Here is a 21,407-nt window from a genome sequence, read left to right as displayed (position 1 = left end):
ACTTCTGCTGGGAGGCTGTTCCACGTATCCACTTGGTAAAGTAAAACTTTCTTACCTTACATTTATGTAATGATAATGAGAGGATTCTTGGCGCCCTTGTATTTTTTTTTTAGCTTTGACTTTGTGAATCCGGTAACAGTTCTGAATGTAATTGGCGTCTAATGAATTTATTAGCCGCAGTCGGCTCCGAGAAATTCCCTGCTCCCCGCCGATAAGCCTGTCATTTATTTAATTATTTATTTATTTTTTTATGCTCGTCATAATAAAGTGCCCCGTGTTTTGTTAAAGGCTTTTGTTTTTCTGCCACCTGGGTACATAGAGAGAGGGTAACGCAACAACCCCATCCTTGGGCGTTCATTTATCACTAGCCATCGTTGACAACTGCCTGTTGTATCTTTAGAGCCGGGGCAACCTCGATGCTTCAAGCCGTGAACCAACACCAAGTCCCAGATGGGGCCACGTCGAGCCAACGGTGCTGGCTTCATTAACCCTATCATGCCACGATTCATCGCCAAGCTCCATCTCTGCTAATAAACCCGAGGAACTCTCTTATTTATCTTTTATTTTTTATAACCTTCACGTTCCTCGCCAGCGATGGTGACATCTCGTCAACTTTTCGCCCAGAAAATTCCCAAATTTCTACGCCAATGATTATTTTTTTATTTTTTTTTGAGCAACTAATAATGATCTAGAAACCAAAAAAAAAAAAAGATAGGCGGAGAAGATTTATCAAAGAACTAAATTGGGAGCAATCGCCATGGAAACAAATACAATCTTTCCAACGATTTGTTCCAAATTTAGAATTTTGACCCAAAATTGCTCTGGTTTGGCCTCGATTAAATTGGCCTGATCCAGTTTGGAATGAGTTCCTAGTAGTGTATTTATAGAAGAAAAAGAACCAGAATGAATTATGATCTAATTTATATTATTCCGGTTATTTTATAACCATACAGCAGACGCAATAGGGACAGCAATGTTACTAATATCCTTTATTAATTAGGAAAGAAAAGAAAATAAACGTAAAATTCCATTTCCATTAATATTTACAATTTTTTTATATAAAAAGTAAAAGGTATTAAAGAGAACAACCATTTATGGAAAATCTGGACCTAAAATGTGCAATAATTGAGCCTAATCTACTAATCTCATACTGCCTGTGGGAAACATTAGAATGGCTCAGTCTTAATCACCCAGCCGGCTCTGACACTGACTCTCATGCATATAAATAAAAACATAATTAAATGATCTCCTATAAAAATTATCTTGATCATTCGCTCAAAAAAAGGCCGTCCCCCAATTTATTCACCAATTAGAAAAGAGGTTGTAAAAATTGGAGTGATACAAAGTAACCAGCCAGTTACAGACAACAGATCGGTCATAAAACTGGATACATTGTGTTGGAAGCACATTATATTTTAGAATATTTATGTTTTTAGCGTCTGTACAAATTTTGAATTATATAACATAATCAAGTGTGATGGACCTCGAACAATCTTAAAACAATATATAGATTGTTCTGATCATCAGTGTAAGAGGATATATAATATATATATTATTATATTACATTATTATATATATTATTATTGTATTTATTATATATATATTATTATTGTATTTATTATATATATTTTATTGTATTTATTATATATATATTATTATTGTATTTATTATATATATTTTATTATTGTATTTATTATATATATATATATATATATATATATATATATTATGATAAATATTTGACAGATTCACTCTCCAGTTTATGTCGACACGTGAGAATTCCCAGGGCTGCTGATCATTTCCAAACTCGTCGTCTCTTCTGTAATTTGATTGATGGGGAAATAGAACTTGTGACATAGAGCAGGGGGCAGAGACTCATGGGAAATATAAACCTTCTGCGAGGCATCGTAGGAGACGGCGTGTAAAATTTGCAAAACGTTAGGGGAGAAAAATGTAAACTTCATAAGTCTCCAGGTAGAGAGAGAGAGAGAGAGAGAGAGAGAGAGAGAGAGAGAGAGAAACGTCCTACAGAGTCGGGGAAATGACTCGATGCTGGGTGATTTGACCCATACATATCCCAAATGATTGTTTGAACGATACCGCCATTTATGGTTAATTAGTACTTAAGGATTTTTTTTTAATAATTTCTGTAGGCTTGTTCGTGGAGCAAGGAGGCTGTTTTATGCAAAATATTAAGCACCTGCAGTAAACATTTTGGAAGCATAACTATCTTGCTTCTTGGATTCGCCCAGTCCAGTCTCTCCATGGAGTTGGTCGCTACAAGGGATCACTACCTACAACTAGTGTTTTGATGAGTTCTGGTTTAGCTATTTCTATAGTTGCCGAGTCTAGGAGGACCTCAAGTTAGGAACCTCAAGTTGAATTTAGGGGTTTGGCAATAAACTCCCAAGATACTCCTAGATTAATATTAGGATTTATATGAAGCTGGAATTTCCCCAAGACGGAGGGACAATCTGGTGAGAGATGACCGTGTTCTCAAAAGCAGCGAAGTTAGAACTTTTTGGAACAATGTATCCTGATAACGTGTGAGGCTGTCACCACCTAAAAACTTCTCTTTCTGCACAAAAGCCTAATACCTACCTTCTCCCATCTGATTATGTCATTCTGCGCATGGTCTGTAATTATACTGCTTCTTCGTGGCAGAAATAGACCATCCATTAGAATATCTCCCCGCTCTACAAGTCTTGAGGAACCATCACATGGTAACAAAGTTACGCTAAACACAGATTCGGTCAAGTAATTAGGATTTGATCCAAATAGGGAGCTCATGGAAAGCTTAAGAGTACAAGAATGACCATTAGGTTTCTTTACCCCATCTCCTCCAAAAATACCTCCTACACAAAAATAAATAAAAGGCTTCATGGGCAGATCATAGCCATGGGGGTATGAGGGAAATGGTCATGGGGAGGTGGGACAAATATTAAGTCACATGCATAACCACTCAAAACGTACCTATGTTGCTTGACCAAAATGGACCTTTTCGCTTTTTTTCACCTCAAAAAACAGGTCATCCTTGTTTAACCCTTTCACCAGATCCCCAACTTTTTAGGTGTTCTGGCAAAATGTTGACCAATATATGAGAATTGTGCTAGTATCTATCTAATATGTCGATGAACTGCATACTCTGAAGTCTTTATCGGAGGTTAAATTTGATCCAGGCTCAATAGCCAAAAAAACTGTGGATTCACCCCGGTTTCTTGCCCCCATCACCCTCCCCATCCTCTCCTCCATTTTCATTACTTGGCTGAACGCACTGATTCTATAGCCTGCAGAGAATAATGTAGCTGGGTTTTTGGACCCTAACCGCTGTAGGTTGCTGAACATGTCAGTATATGGTTAATGCAAATATACAGATAGAAATGATGGGATTAGTTCTATCGAGAAGCTTGTAGGACACCCCCTTTGGGAAGGAATAAGTGAATTGCATGTAGGGACTGGTGATAATTCCTTACCTCCTGATATTATAAGAGCTCTAATGAAGTTAATTATGATTTGATAGTCTTCAAGGTTGTCTTAGCTGGAAAGCCATTTTCTCTAATATTGCCATGACCTGGTTTAGATTGCTTTGTTTTCATATAGACTATAAAATATAACTTTTTGACCTCAACACTCGATGTTCTCCATGGGGGTTTGTTGGTTAACAGCCAAGAGGGGTTTGTTGGTGTCCTTGCCTGCCTCGTGCCATCATCTCCCTTCTAAAGCAATACAGAGCTAGACCTATGTCCTCGACATCATCTAAAAGCCTCAGGTTGAAGGCTAGAGGACAAGAAAATAACTCATTCTGACTTAGTTTGAGGCAAAAGCTGGTCTATGTTGGCATTGAAAAGACAATGGCATGATACTACATAGATAAAAAAGTCAATTTCTATTTTATATAGACTAACATATCATATAGCAAAAAGAGTAGAAAATGGTTAACTCAATGACTCAAACAGATTAGAACATTCCATAGAACGATTCTACTGCAACAATGTAACGCTGTGATGTCCATGTCAACGTTGAAGCTTCCAAGCTGGAATGGACATTGGTCCTCCCGGAAAGTCTGTTATATTTTTTCCTGCAGAACTTGTCGGTGGTCCAAACATTATTTGGGTGGGTGACGTTGGGTTGAGGGATTTAACCCCTAAAAGATCATCTAAGCAACTACATAGAGCGTCTTAAGGTGCCAACCACATCATGGAGTACATGTTCTCATAACTTTTGGCAGCGACATGGAGCTTCTCTTCCTCTACACCTTGGTGGCTCCATTGAATCAGTGAATGGGGGTCTTGGGATATAGACTAGAGGTTCAGATCTCAATTTCTCCACCAGCTAGTCCGCTGGAAAGAGAGGTCCAACGCAATATGTGGGGTCCTAAAACAATTGAGTAACACCCAAGGCAGGTTGAAGTATTTGTCCTGTAATAATAGGGGCAGTACATAAAACGACACCATAGGACTTTTTTTTAAATTTAAAATAAGTTGTTATTTTTGAGATATGACATCATATTTGAGTCCAACACACTTCCCACCCATACTTGGCGTGATCCACACCTGTATGTTCAGAAATCAAACACGACGCCCCTCACAGACTAAACACAATCCAACAAATTTGTTGTGCGTCAACCAAGCGGCTTATTGTGCGAAAGTTCTGTTCTCCCAGATACAATGTAACGTTCGCAAGAAACAAATCCTGTTTCTGTCCCATGAAGGTCAAATATTCAAATACAGTTTATGTTTTCGTAGAGCGAATGAATAAATTCTTCTCTTCAAAGACGATCTCCAGACAGACGCGTCCGAGTTCCAGGTTTAGAAAATTAATAATTTTCACAAGATGATGTGTACCGTCTCTCAGTCTCTGTCCTTCTGTTTGTATAATTTATGCCTCCATTGTGGGCCTTTTATTAGAAATTCCGGCTTCTTTGAATAATAGAGAAAAAAATATACGAAAATTTGTCCTTTTCTCCTCAGACGGAACCTTTTTTTTTTAACGCAATTTATCACAAATTTACAAAAGGCCATTTTTTTTATGTGGGTCTGAATTACCATTTTTTTTTTATTTTTGTATTTTACTTAAGCAGCTCTGCAAAAATATTCCATAAAATTTACAAATGTATTTATTTTTACTTGTATTTTTATTTATTAAGTAAAGGTACCAGGCAGGTTTAGTCTGTATTGCTGCTGAAGGGGTTAATGTTGATATCCCGGTGTATTGTGATTTTCAATGAGCGCGCAGGGTTTTATTTACACAACCAGTTATTAAATAGGAGAAGTGGAGGCATGAGGTTTGGTGGGAGGGTGCGGGGGGGGGGGGGGGCTGGTCCGTCTAACGAGCCAGGATCCCTCTGGTAGGATCGTCGGCCAGCCTATAGAGCGGAGGCTGTCCCTTTAAACCCAATGTGAGTCCATGGCAGCTCGCTGGCAGCGTCTTCGCTTTCCACATGGTTGAGTAGAGAGTGGAGATCTTCGCTCCTGCGGCGGTGCTAGAGCTGGGAGCTGGTCTGATCTCGGCAGAACGGAGGCTACGTCCTCTCGTTCTTATTCCCGGCACAACTCCTTGTCCTCCGAAATCTCCGGCCGTTCCGACCAAGACCTCCCGGGAAGATCAGCCACCTGCCTCGGCTGTAAGTACATCGAGCCTGGATTAGAGATCGGGGTGCGGGGTGATTAGAGATCGGGCATTAGATTTAGGGGGGGGGGGGGCGCAGGACAGCTCCTTCTCGATGGATTTTATAGAATTCTCCATTATTTAAGACTTTAGTTGTGTGTCTTTGTTGCCCTGGAAACGATTATTTCACCCGTTCCGAGCTGAGCGGAGAAACGGTCCTCTGCTTTGTTCACCGCGTCGGCTCTGGAAGGGTTAACCCTTTTTTCCCTGTTGTGGTTAGCCGGTGGGATTTCTTGTCCCCTCGCGGATCTGGCAGATCGGGTTAAATCGACGCCTTCCAGCCTTATGTTTTTGAAACTTCTTATACCTCCCATTACCCCCTTTTTTTTTTTATTTCTTAACCCCCCCCCCCTAAAAAATATTATTTTACGCGGCCGATCTCCTTCCAATCCTAGACTTCTATCGCAAGAGTGGAATCAAGTTTTGTGAAGATACTGCAGATGGTTCCAGGCAACGTTGGGTTAACAGACCTACTGAACCTTTTAAGAAAGGGACTTTTGTGCCGGTTGCTTCTGCGTTGCCGACTTGGCCGAGATTCTTGTGCTTTTAGAAGTTTTGCTGAACCAATTATTTTTTTCGCTTTATTTTTGCCTCCGTTCACCCCGTTTTCAGATCTTCTAAGCAAATAAAAAAAAAAAAAGCGGGGAATAATAGGAGAATTTTTTATTTAATCTTTCGATCGCTAATTAAGAAAGGTTTTATATTTTATTTTAGGGTAAAAGTGTTTTTTTGGGGGTATTTAATAGTAAGCGAGGAAATATTTTTCTAAATTCAGTAGGACGCTCGTTTTCTGGGTTTTTCAAAATTGTGTTGATTTTTTTTTTTCTCCTAGAAATTACATTTTGTGTCTGTGCTATAACTTTGCGAATATGAAATTATAACCCCCCCTCGAGACCCCCGGAAAGTCTGTTATAGTTTTTTTTTCCGCAGAAACTGTCGGTGGTCCAAACATTAATTGGGGGGGTGATGTTGGGTTGACGGATTTAACCCCTTTTTCCCTTACTAGTTAAAAAAGGAGGGGGCAATTAATCGGGACTCTAAAATATTTAAAGGGTAATTTATTTGGGGAGGCTGGATAATTGGATTGTTTTGGGGAGCAACAAAGGTGTCTCCTGGCCCTCGGTTGGCCCCCATATGTAAATTAAATATATTAATATTTTTAATAATTTTTTTATAATTTAAATATATTAAATTAAAAAAATATGAAATTAACCTTTAAATTGCCAGAAGGGTGTAGATGTCATTGGCGTCTCGGAGCGGAATTTGATCTCTGATGACTATAACCGGCGGGAATGATGCCTCCCGTAATAGTGTTTATTGGGGATTATGGGACTTGTAGTCTTGGCATTACTGCTTGGTTCTTGCATTATGAGCTCCTTCAATACAAATGTAAAAATTTCTTTTCTACAAAAAAACTTTGAGAAGTGACCTCACTAAAGGAATTCTGTCGGCAGCCAAGCTGTTTAACCAAAGTCTCCTCGTCTCACTAGGGCGCTCTGTCCTTGTTTTTGAAGGCTGGACAAGAAAGCGAATTTCCCATTAATTTTACAAATTTTTCAAATATTTAATTAGCGGCGATGGCAAAGTTTGAAAAAGAATTGTTTTACTCTCTATTTTAACCAATTATAACAATTTTTATGCATATTTTGCAAATGTATTAATTTAAGGTTTTTTGCCCCATCCGGCCCCCATCTGTAGCGACTCAAACCTTAATCAGTCGTTGGTCTCGTCTTAGATTCAGGAGCCGTATGTCTATCCCGCGCATGTTTAATACCCTCACTGTATTACCCTCTACCACCTCTGCTGGGAAGCTGTTCCACTTATCTACCACCCTCCCAGCAAAGTAAAATGTCTTTAAATGACATCCCATGCTCAGGGTATACATATTTTGTACTGGGGACTCTTATGGATAATGCATCCATACGTTAGAGGAACGTGCTCCTTTAAATGCCAGTTTGGCCTCTAGAACGTACCTTAAACATAATTTAAAGGGGCGGTTGTGTAATTTTATACCGACATATACATGTAATTACAAAGTATCATTAATTAATTAAGTATAACCATTTCTGATACGCTTGCAGATGGAGTCTTTAGTGAAAGTTCATACATTTCACTGGGACAACATAGAAAAAAATACGTAACGAAGAAGAGACCTCTGAGGCTTCAAAAGCTGATGTGACAACAAAACAGATGAACTGAAATATTCCGTGTTCTCTTGGAAGGTTCATTAGAAATCTATTCTCTTGACTTCTTTTGTCTTTAATAATGTAATAATTAGTACCCCCCTGTAATAATAATAATAATCCGTCGCCCTGCCAACGGCTCAAACACTCGTTAATTATAAGGGGGCGCTTATTCTGCCCGTCTTATTCGTAAGGCGAGGGCAAAGCTGACCATCGGATTAAAGGTCATTTTGCACCGGAATGAATTAAAGGGAACCCGTCACGAAAATCTATACGCCATTAAACGTGGCTCCGCATCGCGACGTTTCCATGAAACGGGTCGCCGGGTTTCATAATATTTCCGGAAATGGATTTCATCCGAGGGACTCATTCGCCTCGGGGCATTTAAGGCGCAAATCAAATTAACTATTACCTCCTGAGTCTGCAGTTTAAAAATATATATATATATATATATATATATATGAAACAGCCAATCAGGAAGAGGATCAGAGACAAGTAAAGAAATTGCACTGGTTATTAAAAATATCTTATACCCCCCCCAACCAAACACTAACATTCTGAGGTCATAGAAAAGAGGGGCGTCAGAAGAGGAAAGGGGGCAACTGAGGGAGGAAAGAGGGGCATCAGGCGAGGAAAGGTGACAATCAAGGGAGAAAAGAGGGGAATCAGGGGGAGGAAAGAGTGGGCATCAGAAGAGCAAAGGGGGCAATGAAGGGGGGAAAGAGGGGCATCAGGCAGGGAAAGGGGCATCAGAAAAGGAAAGGAGACAATCACGGGAGGAAAGGGGGCAATCAAGGGAGGAAAGAGGGGCATCAGGCGAGGAAAGAGGGGCAGTGATTTGGGGCACAAAGAAGGACTGGTCAAACTAAACAAGGTCGCTTGGGAGGCATGATTGTTTTGGAATTTCTATTCAGTTACTGATTTGCTCGTCCGCTCCTGTAATTTTGCACTTCCACGATGTTTCCTCTCTTTCCATATAATATTCCGCCCCCCCCCCCCCCCCCCGCTTTCTGCCATAGATTCATCCACCTCTGCATTTCCTACCATATCCCCGGAGGGGCCTTTTATAATAACGAGGATTCTTCGACCTTTTTTGTGGTCGGGAGACGTTGTGTTGGCTCGGAAGGTGAAAAAAAATCAGCTGCGCTTTCAGAAAACTATTTTTTGAACTTATTTCTTTTTAAGTAGGATTTTTGAATTTAACAAATTTTATCCAGAATTCAGCACAAAACGGCTAATGTGTCGTAAAACTTTAGGAGTCATTGCAACCTGGCGTACTAGATCTAATATGAAGAAGTTTTAATTTACTGAGAGGGTGGTAGATAAGCGGAACAGTCTCCCAGCAGAAGTGGTAGAGGCTAATACAGTCGGAGAATTTACAGCAGGAGAAACGGGCGACTAGATGGGGGCGGAATGGGGCTAATTTAGTTTATATGGCATTTGCCCTAATCTAGTTTAATTAATGCATATTTTTAACTCTGATGCACCAACGACGGCTATAATCGCAGTAACTTCTCCGGGGCTCAGATTGCTATTACTACAGTTCAAAATGCTTGCAATATATGGTTAGAAGCAAATATATGCCTGCGCATGTATGTATAAAAGGCACATACATGTAATGTTGCCCCCGTCTCGTGTTGTACGAGGGATTTTCTTCTCCTGACCTGAAAGCGGCTGTCTGATTGCTGCGAACGCATTAAATTCCTTCTGGGATATTCTCAGATTGAAGAACGCGTTCCTGGTCTCCGGCAAACATCTCAAGCCGTCGACGTCCAAGCTCCACTGCTCCTGCAACGTTCATTTAACATTTATAGCTCCCTTCTAGAAGCAGCAGCCTGCCGCGGACGCTAATTAAGGCCCGTGACCCGCTAGCAAGTTGACAACAGATTCCACGGGCGCCGCGGCTCAGCTGTCGGCATCGCTTTTACCTACCGCTGGCTGATTTAATTCTCCGCAGATGTGCTCAGCCTCATCGTAGAAACCTAGAACCTGCCGGCAGATCGGCCCCCGTCGGCCCATCTAGTCGCCCGTTTCTCCTGCTGTAGAGACTCACACCTTAACCAGTCGTTGGTCTCGTCTTGAGCCGTATGCCTATCCATAAATATTGAAATTCATTGCATTATGACATCATAAGATCCCATTCAATGACCTCTTTCAGCTAGAATCCTGATGTCTCTGTTGCGTCTGACAAGACCCTTAAGATTCTAACCCAATGGCTATATCTTCCCAAAATTCCAAGGTCAATAGATCATTTTGGGATACGCAATGAAAGGTTATTTCAAAACTTTTCTATGAAGGAACCAAGGTCGGAACGTGGAGTGGTGGTTGGCCGAGGTCGACGCATAAAATTCCGAGAAGTTAATCTACATAAAGTAAGGTCATTCAATTAGAAACAAAATATCCTGAAAAGCAACATGAAAGGGTTAAAGTCTGTAAACGCGGACACCCTGCCAAACAAACATGGCACTGGGTACAAGATAAGAAACTTCACAAGACTAAGCTCGGTTATGAGTTTTGATTAATAACTTATGACATCATGTTCTCTCAGGTCTCTCGAAGCTGTCAGACCTGTTTTTCGTTTTTCCTGTAGATTGACAAGTTGGCGTTTCTTCAGGTCTTCTGTTCTTTGGAAGGGTTGGGGTCCTTAGATTTGAGCGAAGGGTGGGACATATGGAGCCTCTCAAGAAACCCTTAAACAGTCCTTCGAGAAATCCTTCAACAGTCAACGTCTTGGAAGCTTACAGTAGAAGCGACGATGGACCAGCGTGGAATGCATATGGCGTCAGAAGCTTAGGGTTCTTTGATATTGTTTGAAAGATGGCGGATAAAGTGGACAGGGTTTAGTTCTTGACTTCTTTCTTTGTTGGAATCCTGGATATTCCGAGGTTGCCCGCCGTAGACCCATCTGGGATAAGATGAAAGGTTTTGTGATGATATCTCAGCTGAGAGCGTGGATGACAATGACATACGTGTGTGGGGAGACGGGGAGGAAGGGGGTAGGGAGGTCGGTGAGGCTTTTACTTTAATTGGCAGGAAGCCGGTCCCCTCTCGATTTGATGTCAGCCGTGTTGAAATCAAATTACATCCTAGTGCCCGTTTCGAATGACAGGGTGGGGAGCCTCTGACGAATAAAGACTGTGGAATTTGGCCATGTTTCCCGGAAAAAACGAAATGTGGTTAAAAATAATAAAAAATAAATCCTCTTATCCGTCCCCTATATGTCATTCCCACGGGGCCCCGGATAAACCTGCGATAGCGCTGCCGCTCGGCAAACACGGATTTCCTCCATTGGGACGGCTCCGAAGAGCTAAGGATCCTTTTTTGGGGTAAAATCTAGCTCCGGTTCTTCACCTTCTCTCTCTTTCTGTAGACGGAAGAGACGTTTGATGGAGGCTATGTATTTGAGTCAACTCAAGGAAGAAACCCCAAAATGTGTCCTATTTAACCCCTTAAGGACAACGGGATGTCCTTAAACCCATTAAGGACATACATTGTGAGCCCGTACATGTACGGGCTTTGTCGTGAAGGGGTTAATCAATTTTGCCAATTTTGGCATCCAACTTTGTCCTACAACAGGCAAAACAGGTTTTTGGATGCCCTCTTTTATTTTCTAGAAGAACAGGTTTGGTTTATGGAGAAAACATTGTGTTTGATGCTTCCTTTTCTTTTTAAACCTTAGACCTTCTTTGGCCATTGACGCCCCTTATGCTTCCGCTGGGAGGCTAACCACAACTACCTCTTAGCGTATATAACAAAATGCATATATTAGAATACTCTTCTATCTCTGTAGATAAAACCTTAATAGTGAAAAGTGTTATTTTTCTGGAAACCCAAATATGTGGACTATTAATCGTAGATCAGCAGTAAAGGAATATATTTTAGATCTATGGATACATTTCAGAGCTGGAGATGCAGTATAACACCTGCAATAAAGGTAAATACGTTACAGCGAGACCTTCCGCCCATAACACAGGCTGTTCCCGTAAAGCGTCTTTTAACGCCCTGTCTGCCACGTTGCAGGATTTATACATATTCTGATAATGAATTCAGTTGGGTGAAAAGTGGAAGTGTGGTGTTCAATTTACAGCTTTTCGTGACATCATCCGTACCTGGGACACTCAGCTCGAAATACAACTCATTTCTCGCGGAGCTCGTAATTTTTTCTAACACCTTTTTCTATGGATTGTTAACACTGGGATTGGGATGGAGGGACTGGCGAAACTAAACACGGGTAATTGTGAACTATGGAATGGTGTTGGACCTTCTGGGCTCCTCCGTGGAAATCCTCACTTTTAACTTCCTTTTGCCAGTATTACCCTTTACCACTTCTGCTGGGAGGCTGTTTCACTTATCTACACCCCCTCAGTAAAGTAAATCTTCTTTCTGTTCCATCTCAGTCTCTGCCCCTCTAGTGTTAGATTCCGGTCTCTTGTAACTTTTCTGCTCCTTTGAAAGAAACTTTGCTCCTGTCCTTTATTAATCCCTCTATTTATTTAAATGTCTCTCTGCCATCCCTCCTCTCTCTTTCTCTCTCTTTCTCTCTCTCTCTCTCTCTCTCTCCCACCCCCCTCTCTCTCTTCTCTCCCATACCCTCTCTCTCTCTTCTCTCCCATACCCTCTCCCTCTTCTCTCCTATCCCCTCTTTCTCTCTTGTCTCCCGACCCCTCTCTCTCTCTCTCTCTTCCCTCCCATCCCCTCTCTCTCTCTCTCTCTCTGTCTCTCTCTGTCTCTCTCTCTCTCTCTCATCTCCCATCCCTTTTTTCTCTCTCTCTCTCTCTCTCTCTCATCTCCCATCCCTTTTTTCTCTCTCTCTCTCCCATCCCTTTTCTCTCTCTCTCTCTCTCTCTCTCTCTCTCTCTCTCTCTCTCTCTCTCTCTCTCTCTCTCTCTCTCTCTCTCTCTCTCTCTCCCATCCCTTTTCTCTCTCTCTCTCTCTCTCTCTCTCTCTCTCTCTCTCTCCCATCCCTTTTCTCTCTCTCTCGCTCTTGTCTCCCATCCCCTCTCTCTCTCTCTCTTCTCTCCCATCCCCTGTCTCTCTCTCTCTCTCTCTCTCATCTCCCATCCCTTTTCTCTCTCTCTCTCTCTCTCTCTCTCTCATCTCCCATCCCTTTTCTCTCTCTCTCTCTCTCTCTCTCTCTCTCTCTTCTCTCCCATCCCCTCTCTCTCTCTCTCTCTTCTCTCCCATCCTCTCTCTTCTCTTCTCCAAGCCGTGCATGTTTAATCTCCTATGTTCTCATTATCAGGCATCCCAATGATCCTGTGCTTTTATACAAACCTCTTCCATGGACCAAAATGCTTTAAACAATCCAGCTAGAAGTGGGTGCCGCTTGCGTCTAATTTCCCCAAACCAATTAAGGAGCCGGGGTTTGCGCTATAAATGGACTTCATTTAAGTTTCTCGGATAGAAAATATAAAGCGGCGTTTCTATAAAAGAACAAATAATAATAATAATAACTCGGAATTTCTTTTTAACCATCTCCAGCCTTTTCGTGAAGAGCTCTTGATTTAATAGAAACCTCTCGACAGAGGAAGCGCCAGGATAAAGATGGAACGGTTGAAGTGGCTTTTAGCCGACCCTCTTCCATATTTATTAATTCGGAGTATGGCTTGAGGGCTCGTGAGGCTAGCGTTGGGAGAACGCAGGAGAAATTCTGGGGTTTTTTTTTTAACATATCCAAGAAAACAAATTCTGACTCATCAGATAAATGACCCGTTCTGGAATAAAAATTGCTACGAGGCTATAGTAAAATCAAGGTGTAAGGAGGAGTAGTTCCAACGCGCTGGAGCTACGGTCAAAGATGGTAACGGGCTTGAAGCAGCCAATCAGTGGCAGTAAAGTGCTCCCGTTGACATCATTGAGAGCACTTTCCGTACATGCGATCCCTGCGATGTTTGACGAACCAATGTGTAAGTTTATCACATGCTGGACACATCTCCTTCACGGGTAATAGCTGGGGGCAGGTGAAAGGGGCAAATGCATATTGGGGGGATTGGGTAGAATACCCCTATGCATTTGCAAGGGGGACGCCATGGAAGTTTAAAGGGACCTCTCATCTATCATATGCTTTAAAAAAAACAAAAAACAATCATGCCTCCCAAGTGACCTTTTTTAGTTTGACCAGTCCTTCTTTGTGCCCCAAATCACTATGCCCCTCTTTCCTCTTCTGGTGGCCCTCTTACCTCACCTGATGCTCCTCTTTCCTCGCCTGATGCTCCTCTTTCCTCCCTTGATTGCCCTCTTTCCTCGCCTGGTGCTCCTCTTTCCTCTCTTGATTGTCCTCTTTCCTCGCCTGATGCCCCTCTTTCCTCCCTTGATTGCAACAGGGGGTGCAGAAGATACGTGGACAGTAACTGGCGTAGGATATACTGTATGGATCATCATATCGGGAGTTTAATAAAGGAGTAAAACCCGGTGCTTCCCTCAGCTCTGCTGTTCTGAAATATTAATAACGCTCAGGACACGCTAAGCTTCGCTGAACATTGATACTCATTTAGCAGAAATGTACCTGTAGACAGTAAGTGTGGGACGGAAGAGAGAGGTAACTAGACAGACGCCTTCAGAAAGAGACCCCCCTTATTGGGGTATATCAAGGGTGTATAGTAAAGGATATAGAATAAATACCCCTTACTATGCAGAAAGCGAACAATCTATAAAGAGAGTTGTCAAGTCTTGCTCGGATTTATGCCTCGCACGGTTACTATGGCAACTCATTGTGACTCCAGCAAGTCTGCTTCTAAACATTTTGCATTATTTTTGGAATATGAAAGGAGCGTACCAAGGGATCGATAAAAATGGCAAAAAATACCACAGATTTGGTTAAAAAAGATTTTATGCATTTCTTATATAATATTAAAAATATTTATATTATATTCATATAAGAATTAAATGATTTATTCAAACAAATTGTACTTATTCCTTAGGGAGTGTTTCATAAAAATCATTTAACCCTTTCATGTGAATCCAATAATGGTTCTTATATATAATATGAATTTATAATATAACATATGTATATATAAAAATATATAAATATGTATATATATAATATATATATAGAGAGAGAGAGAGAGAGAGACATTACATTTATTTACAGTGACCAACAAAAAAGTTACTTATTGTATTGATTAGTGCACTTAACTATGACATCAGAGATAATGATTAAGATATAAATAATTTGTTTACATTTATATCTCAGACAAAACAAAGGTTTATTTATTATGAATATGTTTCAAGTCAATATACTTCTACTTCCATTAGAAGTGCCCCACTTATTTAAAACAATAGCTACCAACAGGCCACAAAGTCACATAAAAAGTCTTGGTAAAACCCCGCCCCCAACCACACCTCTAACCACACCCCTAAAACAAATGTGCATCTGAATAATCTGGAGGTGTACATATAGTTAGCGGTGTTGCCTCCTCGGCCGTTTCCTTTATATTTACTGCTGTCCGTGGCTCGGTTCGGAGGACGTGGTCTTCCTATCTGTATGGACAGGATTTCCAATCAATATTTACTGGAAGGGAGAATCATTCGGCTGCATTGATTGAAGCAGAAATAGCCGGCAGTTCCCTGCCCGTAGCCTGGAGGCGAGGGAACCCGTATTAAATTATCGGCCTCAATTTGTTTTGCAGAAAATCAATCGGGCACCTTCAGACGAGGAATGTTTCTTTGACCTCCTGAGCAAATTTCAGAGTAACCGGATGGATGATCAGAGATGCACGTTAGAGGACAGCCAGAGCTCCATCCCTGAGGACCCCGCGACCCCAATGCCAGCTCTGGAGGACAGAATATGTAAGTAAAAAGTGAGGGGCCAACGACAAGCTCTGGTCCACTCTATGACCAGGAGACCACTAGTAGTCTATGTGGTCTAAAAAATGGTCCACCCAATGTTCTGTAAGATCTAGAGAGGTCCACCTAACGTTCTGTAAGGTCTAGAGAGGTCCAGGCAATGTTCTGTAGGATCTAAAGAGGTCCAACCAATGTACTGTAGGGTCTACAGAGTTACAACCAATGTTCTGTACGATCTAGAGAGGTCCAGCCAATGTACTGTAGGGTCTACAGAGTTACAACCAATGTTCTGTACGATCTAGAGAGGTCCAGCCAATGTAATGTATGGTCTAGTGAGGTCCACCCAATGTCATGTAGGTTCTACAACATTTCAGAGTTTAACTTTTCTTTAGAGTTTGCTCTGCGTAATCCAATTTATACTACACAAAGTGTCTTTCATGGTCTGTACTTTAGTGGATATGTTTTGAGGTATAGGGGCAAGGCTGAAATGCTGGTGGAAACCAGAAGTTAATGTTCCCTAGGGTCTAGACTACAGTGAAAGTTCTGGGCAACCTATGTGAATTCCAGGTTGTTCTAGTTGTTGTGGCAGACAACATAATATCTGGTCTACAGATGTTCCATAGTATACCCAGCATCATATACCAAGTGAGGCACAGTCATAATTCAAGGTGTTTCTCATCCATCTAGAACTGGTTAACCATGCATGGTTTTTATACTAAACACACATACTTTACCCCTTTTGCTGGGAGAGTGGCGTCTATGGGGTTAAAGTACAGAGGGTAGTGTGATTAATGTATTTGTAGCTTTGGCGACTGTCACTTCTCCCCGTAGTGGGGCAGCTGGTCATTAGCTGATACAACAGACCCCCCCATGGCATTTTCAGTCCTAAATTATAAACTTGACATGTCATTATTTACTGGATGCTGCTGGTCCCGAGGGGGGGATCCGCAGAACCAGCTGGGACCTCCAGCACCGACGGCAAAAACTATGTCTGATACATTACGGGGCAGGGGCTGTATCATTCAGGATCTGGGTCACTCCTGTACATTGTGTAGAAGATGCGTTCTCCTTCAGAGCATCATAATAGCACCCAAAAGCCAGGCTTACCCCTCACACCTAAAAGCCAGGCTCACCCCTCACACCTAAAAGCCAGGCTCACCCCTCACACCTAAAAGCCAGGCTCACCCCTCACACCTAAAAGCCAGGCTCACCCCTCACACCTAAAAGCCAGGCTCACCCCTCACACCCAAAAGCCAGACTCACCCATCACACCCAAAAGCCAGGCTCACCCATCACACCTAAAAGCCACGCTTACCCTTCTCTATTCTGGGGGGTATAGTTTGCGTCTTCACTCCCCACGACCTTTCTTGACTCAGTTTTGGATTTGGAGTAAACCTAGTCTTACCTCCCACAAAAAATATGACTTCATTGCCATCCAGGCAAGCAGAAAATGAACGGCATATCCCTCTACGGGTTAACGGAACCCCCACCTGCCGGCTGCGGCAGCAACTGCACGCTCCGAAGATTCAGAATGACTGACGGGAGGCTATTTATAGAATGGAGTTTTAGAAAGCATAGAATGTGATGAATCCACGCGGCCTCGTCTACCGGCAGAGCTCCCACCCGGAAAAGCCGACGCGGGGAATGGTGTATACGGGGGGGGTATACAGACATTATACCCTCCTCCTTCCATTATAAACCCCCAGAGTGGGTCTACCACTACTGCTGGATGGCTATTCCACTTATCTACCACCCTTTCAGTAAAGTGAACCTTCTTTGCATCACATCTGAGTCTCAAGAGCTTCTAGTTTTACCCCCAACATAAGCTTCATACAGAAAGACGTGTGAATATCCATGAGACATAAGCTGGCCTAATCTCTTTATCCTTGTTATTTCTTGTATCGCTACCAATTCAAGGACACGGGCTGCTTCTGTGATTGGCTCTAAGCGGCTTAACCCTCTCTATCATTAGCCGTTTAAGTGGATTAAAGGGACACTGGTGGCAGGGGGTAAAAAAAAATCCCTTTTCATTTTCACAGCTAAAATTACCCTTAAAATCACATCAACGGGGTCCAGAGCATCGTCCGTAGCACCTATTTGGTAAAAATTGTATTGTGGTGATATCAGCGTTCCGCTTGACCCTATGGATCAATATATTGTATATACATTGCCGTGAGAGGCTTGGGTAGAAAGCCAATGGAAGACAGAGTAATATTCCAGAATTCCGATGAATGCTTCGAGGGGGTATTCACATGTTTTGTCATCTTGGGCGACTTAAACAGTTAATACCGGTCACTACCTTTTCTTAAGCAGAATGTTGCGGCAATGACAGCTCCGAAAAACTGTAATTAACTGCAATTGCCGGTAATCAGAAGTCTTATCCAATGCCTGGTCCTCAAAGCAAGAAACAAACGTTACCTCACTGCGAGGGTGCAAGCATCCTTACATCTTAATTGGGCTAATAACAAGGGGGAACTGTGTAATTTACCCCCTTCCCTCCTCCTTTACCCTTCCACAACTGGTAATTAAGGCACAATCATCTCTGGGATGGATTTCAGGATCTTAATAAAAAACAGATTTACGGCATTGTGAACAAGTAAAGTATAGGTGTAAGGATAGTTACAACATCCAGAAACAAAACATTTGGTTGTTTTCCTTAAACTCTTTGAATATACGATTTCCAAACCAAACAAAGGAATTTGGAGGCGTTAACTCAAAACAACTCAACATGACTCAACTGGGACCATTTGAACAAGTCTAGTGAAGGTTGAGTACTGTTGAGTCGCAAGTTGATAGTCCAACTCTCAATGTTGGGTCCAGTTGATCTCAGATGACGTTGGGTTGATCATCAAGTCAGGAGAGTTGCGAGCAGGGATGGCCAATGGTTTGTGCCATGGGAGTCGGCGAGTCAATTGATTCGGCAGATGAGTTGGCCACTGAGTTGGGTGGTCCTATAGAGTTTAGTGGATTTTCAGATCAACTCACATTCATCTAAGGAGTCAAGTTGAGTTGGAGCTCTTGAGTTGTGTGCTTTTGGTAGCAACTCACCTTGTGCCGGCAGAAGAACCATGTTATGTTGAGTCAGCTTTTACTGTAGTTGAGTTCTCGTTTGAGGTGACTTTAGTGAATAGAGGAGTTGCTCTTTTTCAGCAGAGTTGGCTTGAGTGACAATATCCCAATATCACAACGGCAAAAAGTGAAAGGCATCAATATCCTCCGAAATAATGCAGTTTTTCAGGAACTACATACATTAGAACAGGTGGACCTGTCAGAATGACTAAAGCACTGATTGGTACACCAGTGCCCATGTGAGGAGATCCTGAAACCTTGGGCCACCGATGTAGTCAAGGTCAGAGTTTTAATGCCATTAAGCTTATGTACTATGGCCAGACTACCAACTTTGAGCCTTGGGGGGCCAAGACTAACCAATGCGGTAGCCTTGGCCAAATCTCCTAACATTTCACGCTTATTCTCTTAACTTTGCAGCTGCCTCCTCGCTGATGGCCTCACCCCAGACAGAAGAATTTTTCGATTTGATAGCCAGTTCACAGAGCAGAAGGCTGGATGACCAACGAGCAAGCGTGGGGAACTTACCGGGCCTCCGACTAACTCATAATAACATGGGCCACCTGCTAGTGGAAGGAGACCAGCAGGAACCGGGAGATGAGTTTTTCAACATGTTAATGAAGTGCCAGGTAACCGTGGGTGCGATGTACATTTGTGTTCTGCTTTATTAGAATAACCTGGGAACTGACACTAAACGCCCCTCATTGTCCATATGGGGGATTCCTCCTGATATACGCTTTTGGAGTCCTGGTATTCCAGCTGATTGCTGGTCCTCGGGGGCGGTCTTTCATCTCCATCTTGTTGTCTATTTATGAAACTGGTTTATGGGAGAGTTAAATATTTTATTTCACTGATTCTACCCTGCATTTCAAGAAATCTCCCCACATTAAGTATACATTATACATTTCTGTCTCACTGATTTAACTATACATTATACAGGGCCAGCTCCTCAGCATGGCCCTTCCTGCAGAAGTTGCTCCCTGGGGTCAGCCTAACATAATGCAGGGTAGAATCAGTGAATTAAAATATTTAACTCTCCCATAAACCAGTTTCATAAATAGACAACAAAAAAATGGCTGAATACAATTTTGGAGCAAAAAAGGGCATTTGTAAAAGATATACCTTCATAACCTTCAAATGATGTCATTGTAGCCTTGCAATGAAACATTATGCACAGAGAGAGGAACATTCTATTTAATAATTGCAGGCTGCATTCTGTAATTATTATTACATTTTTTTTAAAATTAAAACTATTAAATTATTAAATTTAGCTTAGTCCCCAATTACGTAGAAATCCGACCATCTGAAATGTTTAATTTTAGCTTACGCTCTGCTTCAAAAAAGGCCGGAATATTCGCCGCGTCGGAACATTAATAGATCCACTTGCTCATATTCGACAACCCCATAAATCAGGCTGACCGCATAATGACGCCCCAAGGAGTTATGGGTAACATCTTGACAATGTCTGCCAGCAGGACCTCAGACTCCGAGACCCCTATGTAATGAAGCAGTGCACATTTTCAAGTGATAACGACAATTTCATCGCCATGACAACTTGGGCTCGGATTCGCCACGAAAATATAATTTACGTCAGGGAGACGGACGAGTGTGTGTGTGTGTTAATGCGGGAGAAGATGATATGCGTCTCTCTCCAGGCGCCACCGTATTTAATTTCGTTACAAACCTTTAATATAGCAAAGTTCAAGTTCATTGAGAGCTGTCACCTAATGAAAAGTATGTCTGCTTTGATGGATGAACTATAAGGATCGGGGGAGGGGGGTGGTGACATTGTTTCTCATGCAAATAAACTCCAAATAATTAATTTGCATATGAGGACACCTTCTGATGTTGTTATGTTAATGTATGTAAATGTTTCATTGTAATGAAATTGGAGCTCATGGTAAGATAAGATAGTCCATGTTGGGGAAACTAATGGAGTAGAAGGTTCAAGACAAAATAGAAGAAGCTCTAAAGAGAAAGTTCCTTCTCCAACCATAGATAAAGATCTATAATATGTCTTAAAAAAATTAGGCAGTTAAAAATGTAAAAAATCCCCAAATATTGATGGAATTAGGAGTCCTTGATATTCACGAAAAAAAAGGTTCAACTTTTGTGGCCATCTTTCCTTTTCAGTCTTCAAGGATAGACGACCAAAGATGTGCGCCTCCGGACGCCGTGCCCAGGGGTCCCACCATGCCGGATGAAGACTTCTTCAGTCTGATCCAGAGAGTCCAGGCTAAGCGAATGGACGAACAAAGAGTGGACCTGCCGTCTAGTCAGGACCACCATCAGCAAGATGGACATCGTCGACCAAGCAACAGCTAAATGCTTCAACACTCTTCCAACGGGACAAGCGTCTGCCTTTTTACAAAGGAAACCACCTCTCTCAAGCCATCGCGGCGCGCGTGCAGGCTGAGAGCGTCTTTATTTTATTAGAAATTAGCTGATGCGTAGAGGGTTAAGCAGACGAAGCGGTGGTGAAGATCCATGAGCTATCCCGACGTCTCTGCTCAACCAGTAACAATGTAACAAACTCTCGTCCGCTTTTATAGACCTCCTTTTGTAGACTGTTACCTGATGACAATTGAAGCAGGAAAACGTGGTCCACGGGTCACTGGGTCCGTGTCTCGGAAAGACGGAGAGGAGCGGCTACATCACAGCACTCCTTCCACGGAGGTGACCCAAGCTCTTGGAGGACCTCACAGA

General features: G+C 42.1%; 1 protein-coding gene across 1 annotated transcript in view; it reads left to right on the top strand.

The window, feature by feature from the left end:
* The window catches only part of LOC149281856 (G protein-signaling modulator 1-like), a 42,589-nt gene extending 21,563 nt beyond the window's left edge, over nt 1-21,026 (top strand). The window contains exons 11-13 of the mRNA XM_089498995.1: nt 15,479-15,638; nt 19,122-19,330; nt 20,835-21,026. Of these exons, the coding sequence (XP_089355121.1) occupies nt 15,479-15,638; nt 19,122-19,330; nt 20,835-21,026 (561 nt within the window). The remainder of the gene's footprint in view (nt 1-15,478; nt 15,639-19,121; nt 19,331-20,834) is intronic.
* Nucleotides 21,027-21,407: the final 381 nt, after the last annotated feature.

Source organism: Sceloporus occidentalis, unplaced genomic scaffold (genome assembly GCF_023333645.1).
Source record: "Sceloporus occidentalis isolate IW3139 unplaced genomic scaffold, rSceOcc1.0.p SCAF_127, whole genome shotgun sequence".
Classification (NCBI taxonomy): domain Eukaryota; kingdom Metazoa; phylum Chordata; class Lepidosauria; order Squamata; family Phrynosomatidae; genus Sceloporus; species Sceloporus occidentalis.
The sequence above is the reverse complement of the archived record's forward strand: the minus strand, read 5'-3'. Positions and strand labels throughout refer to the sequence as shown.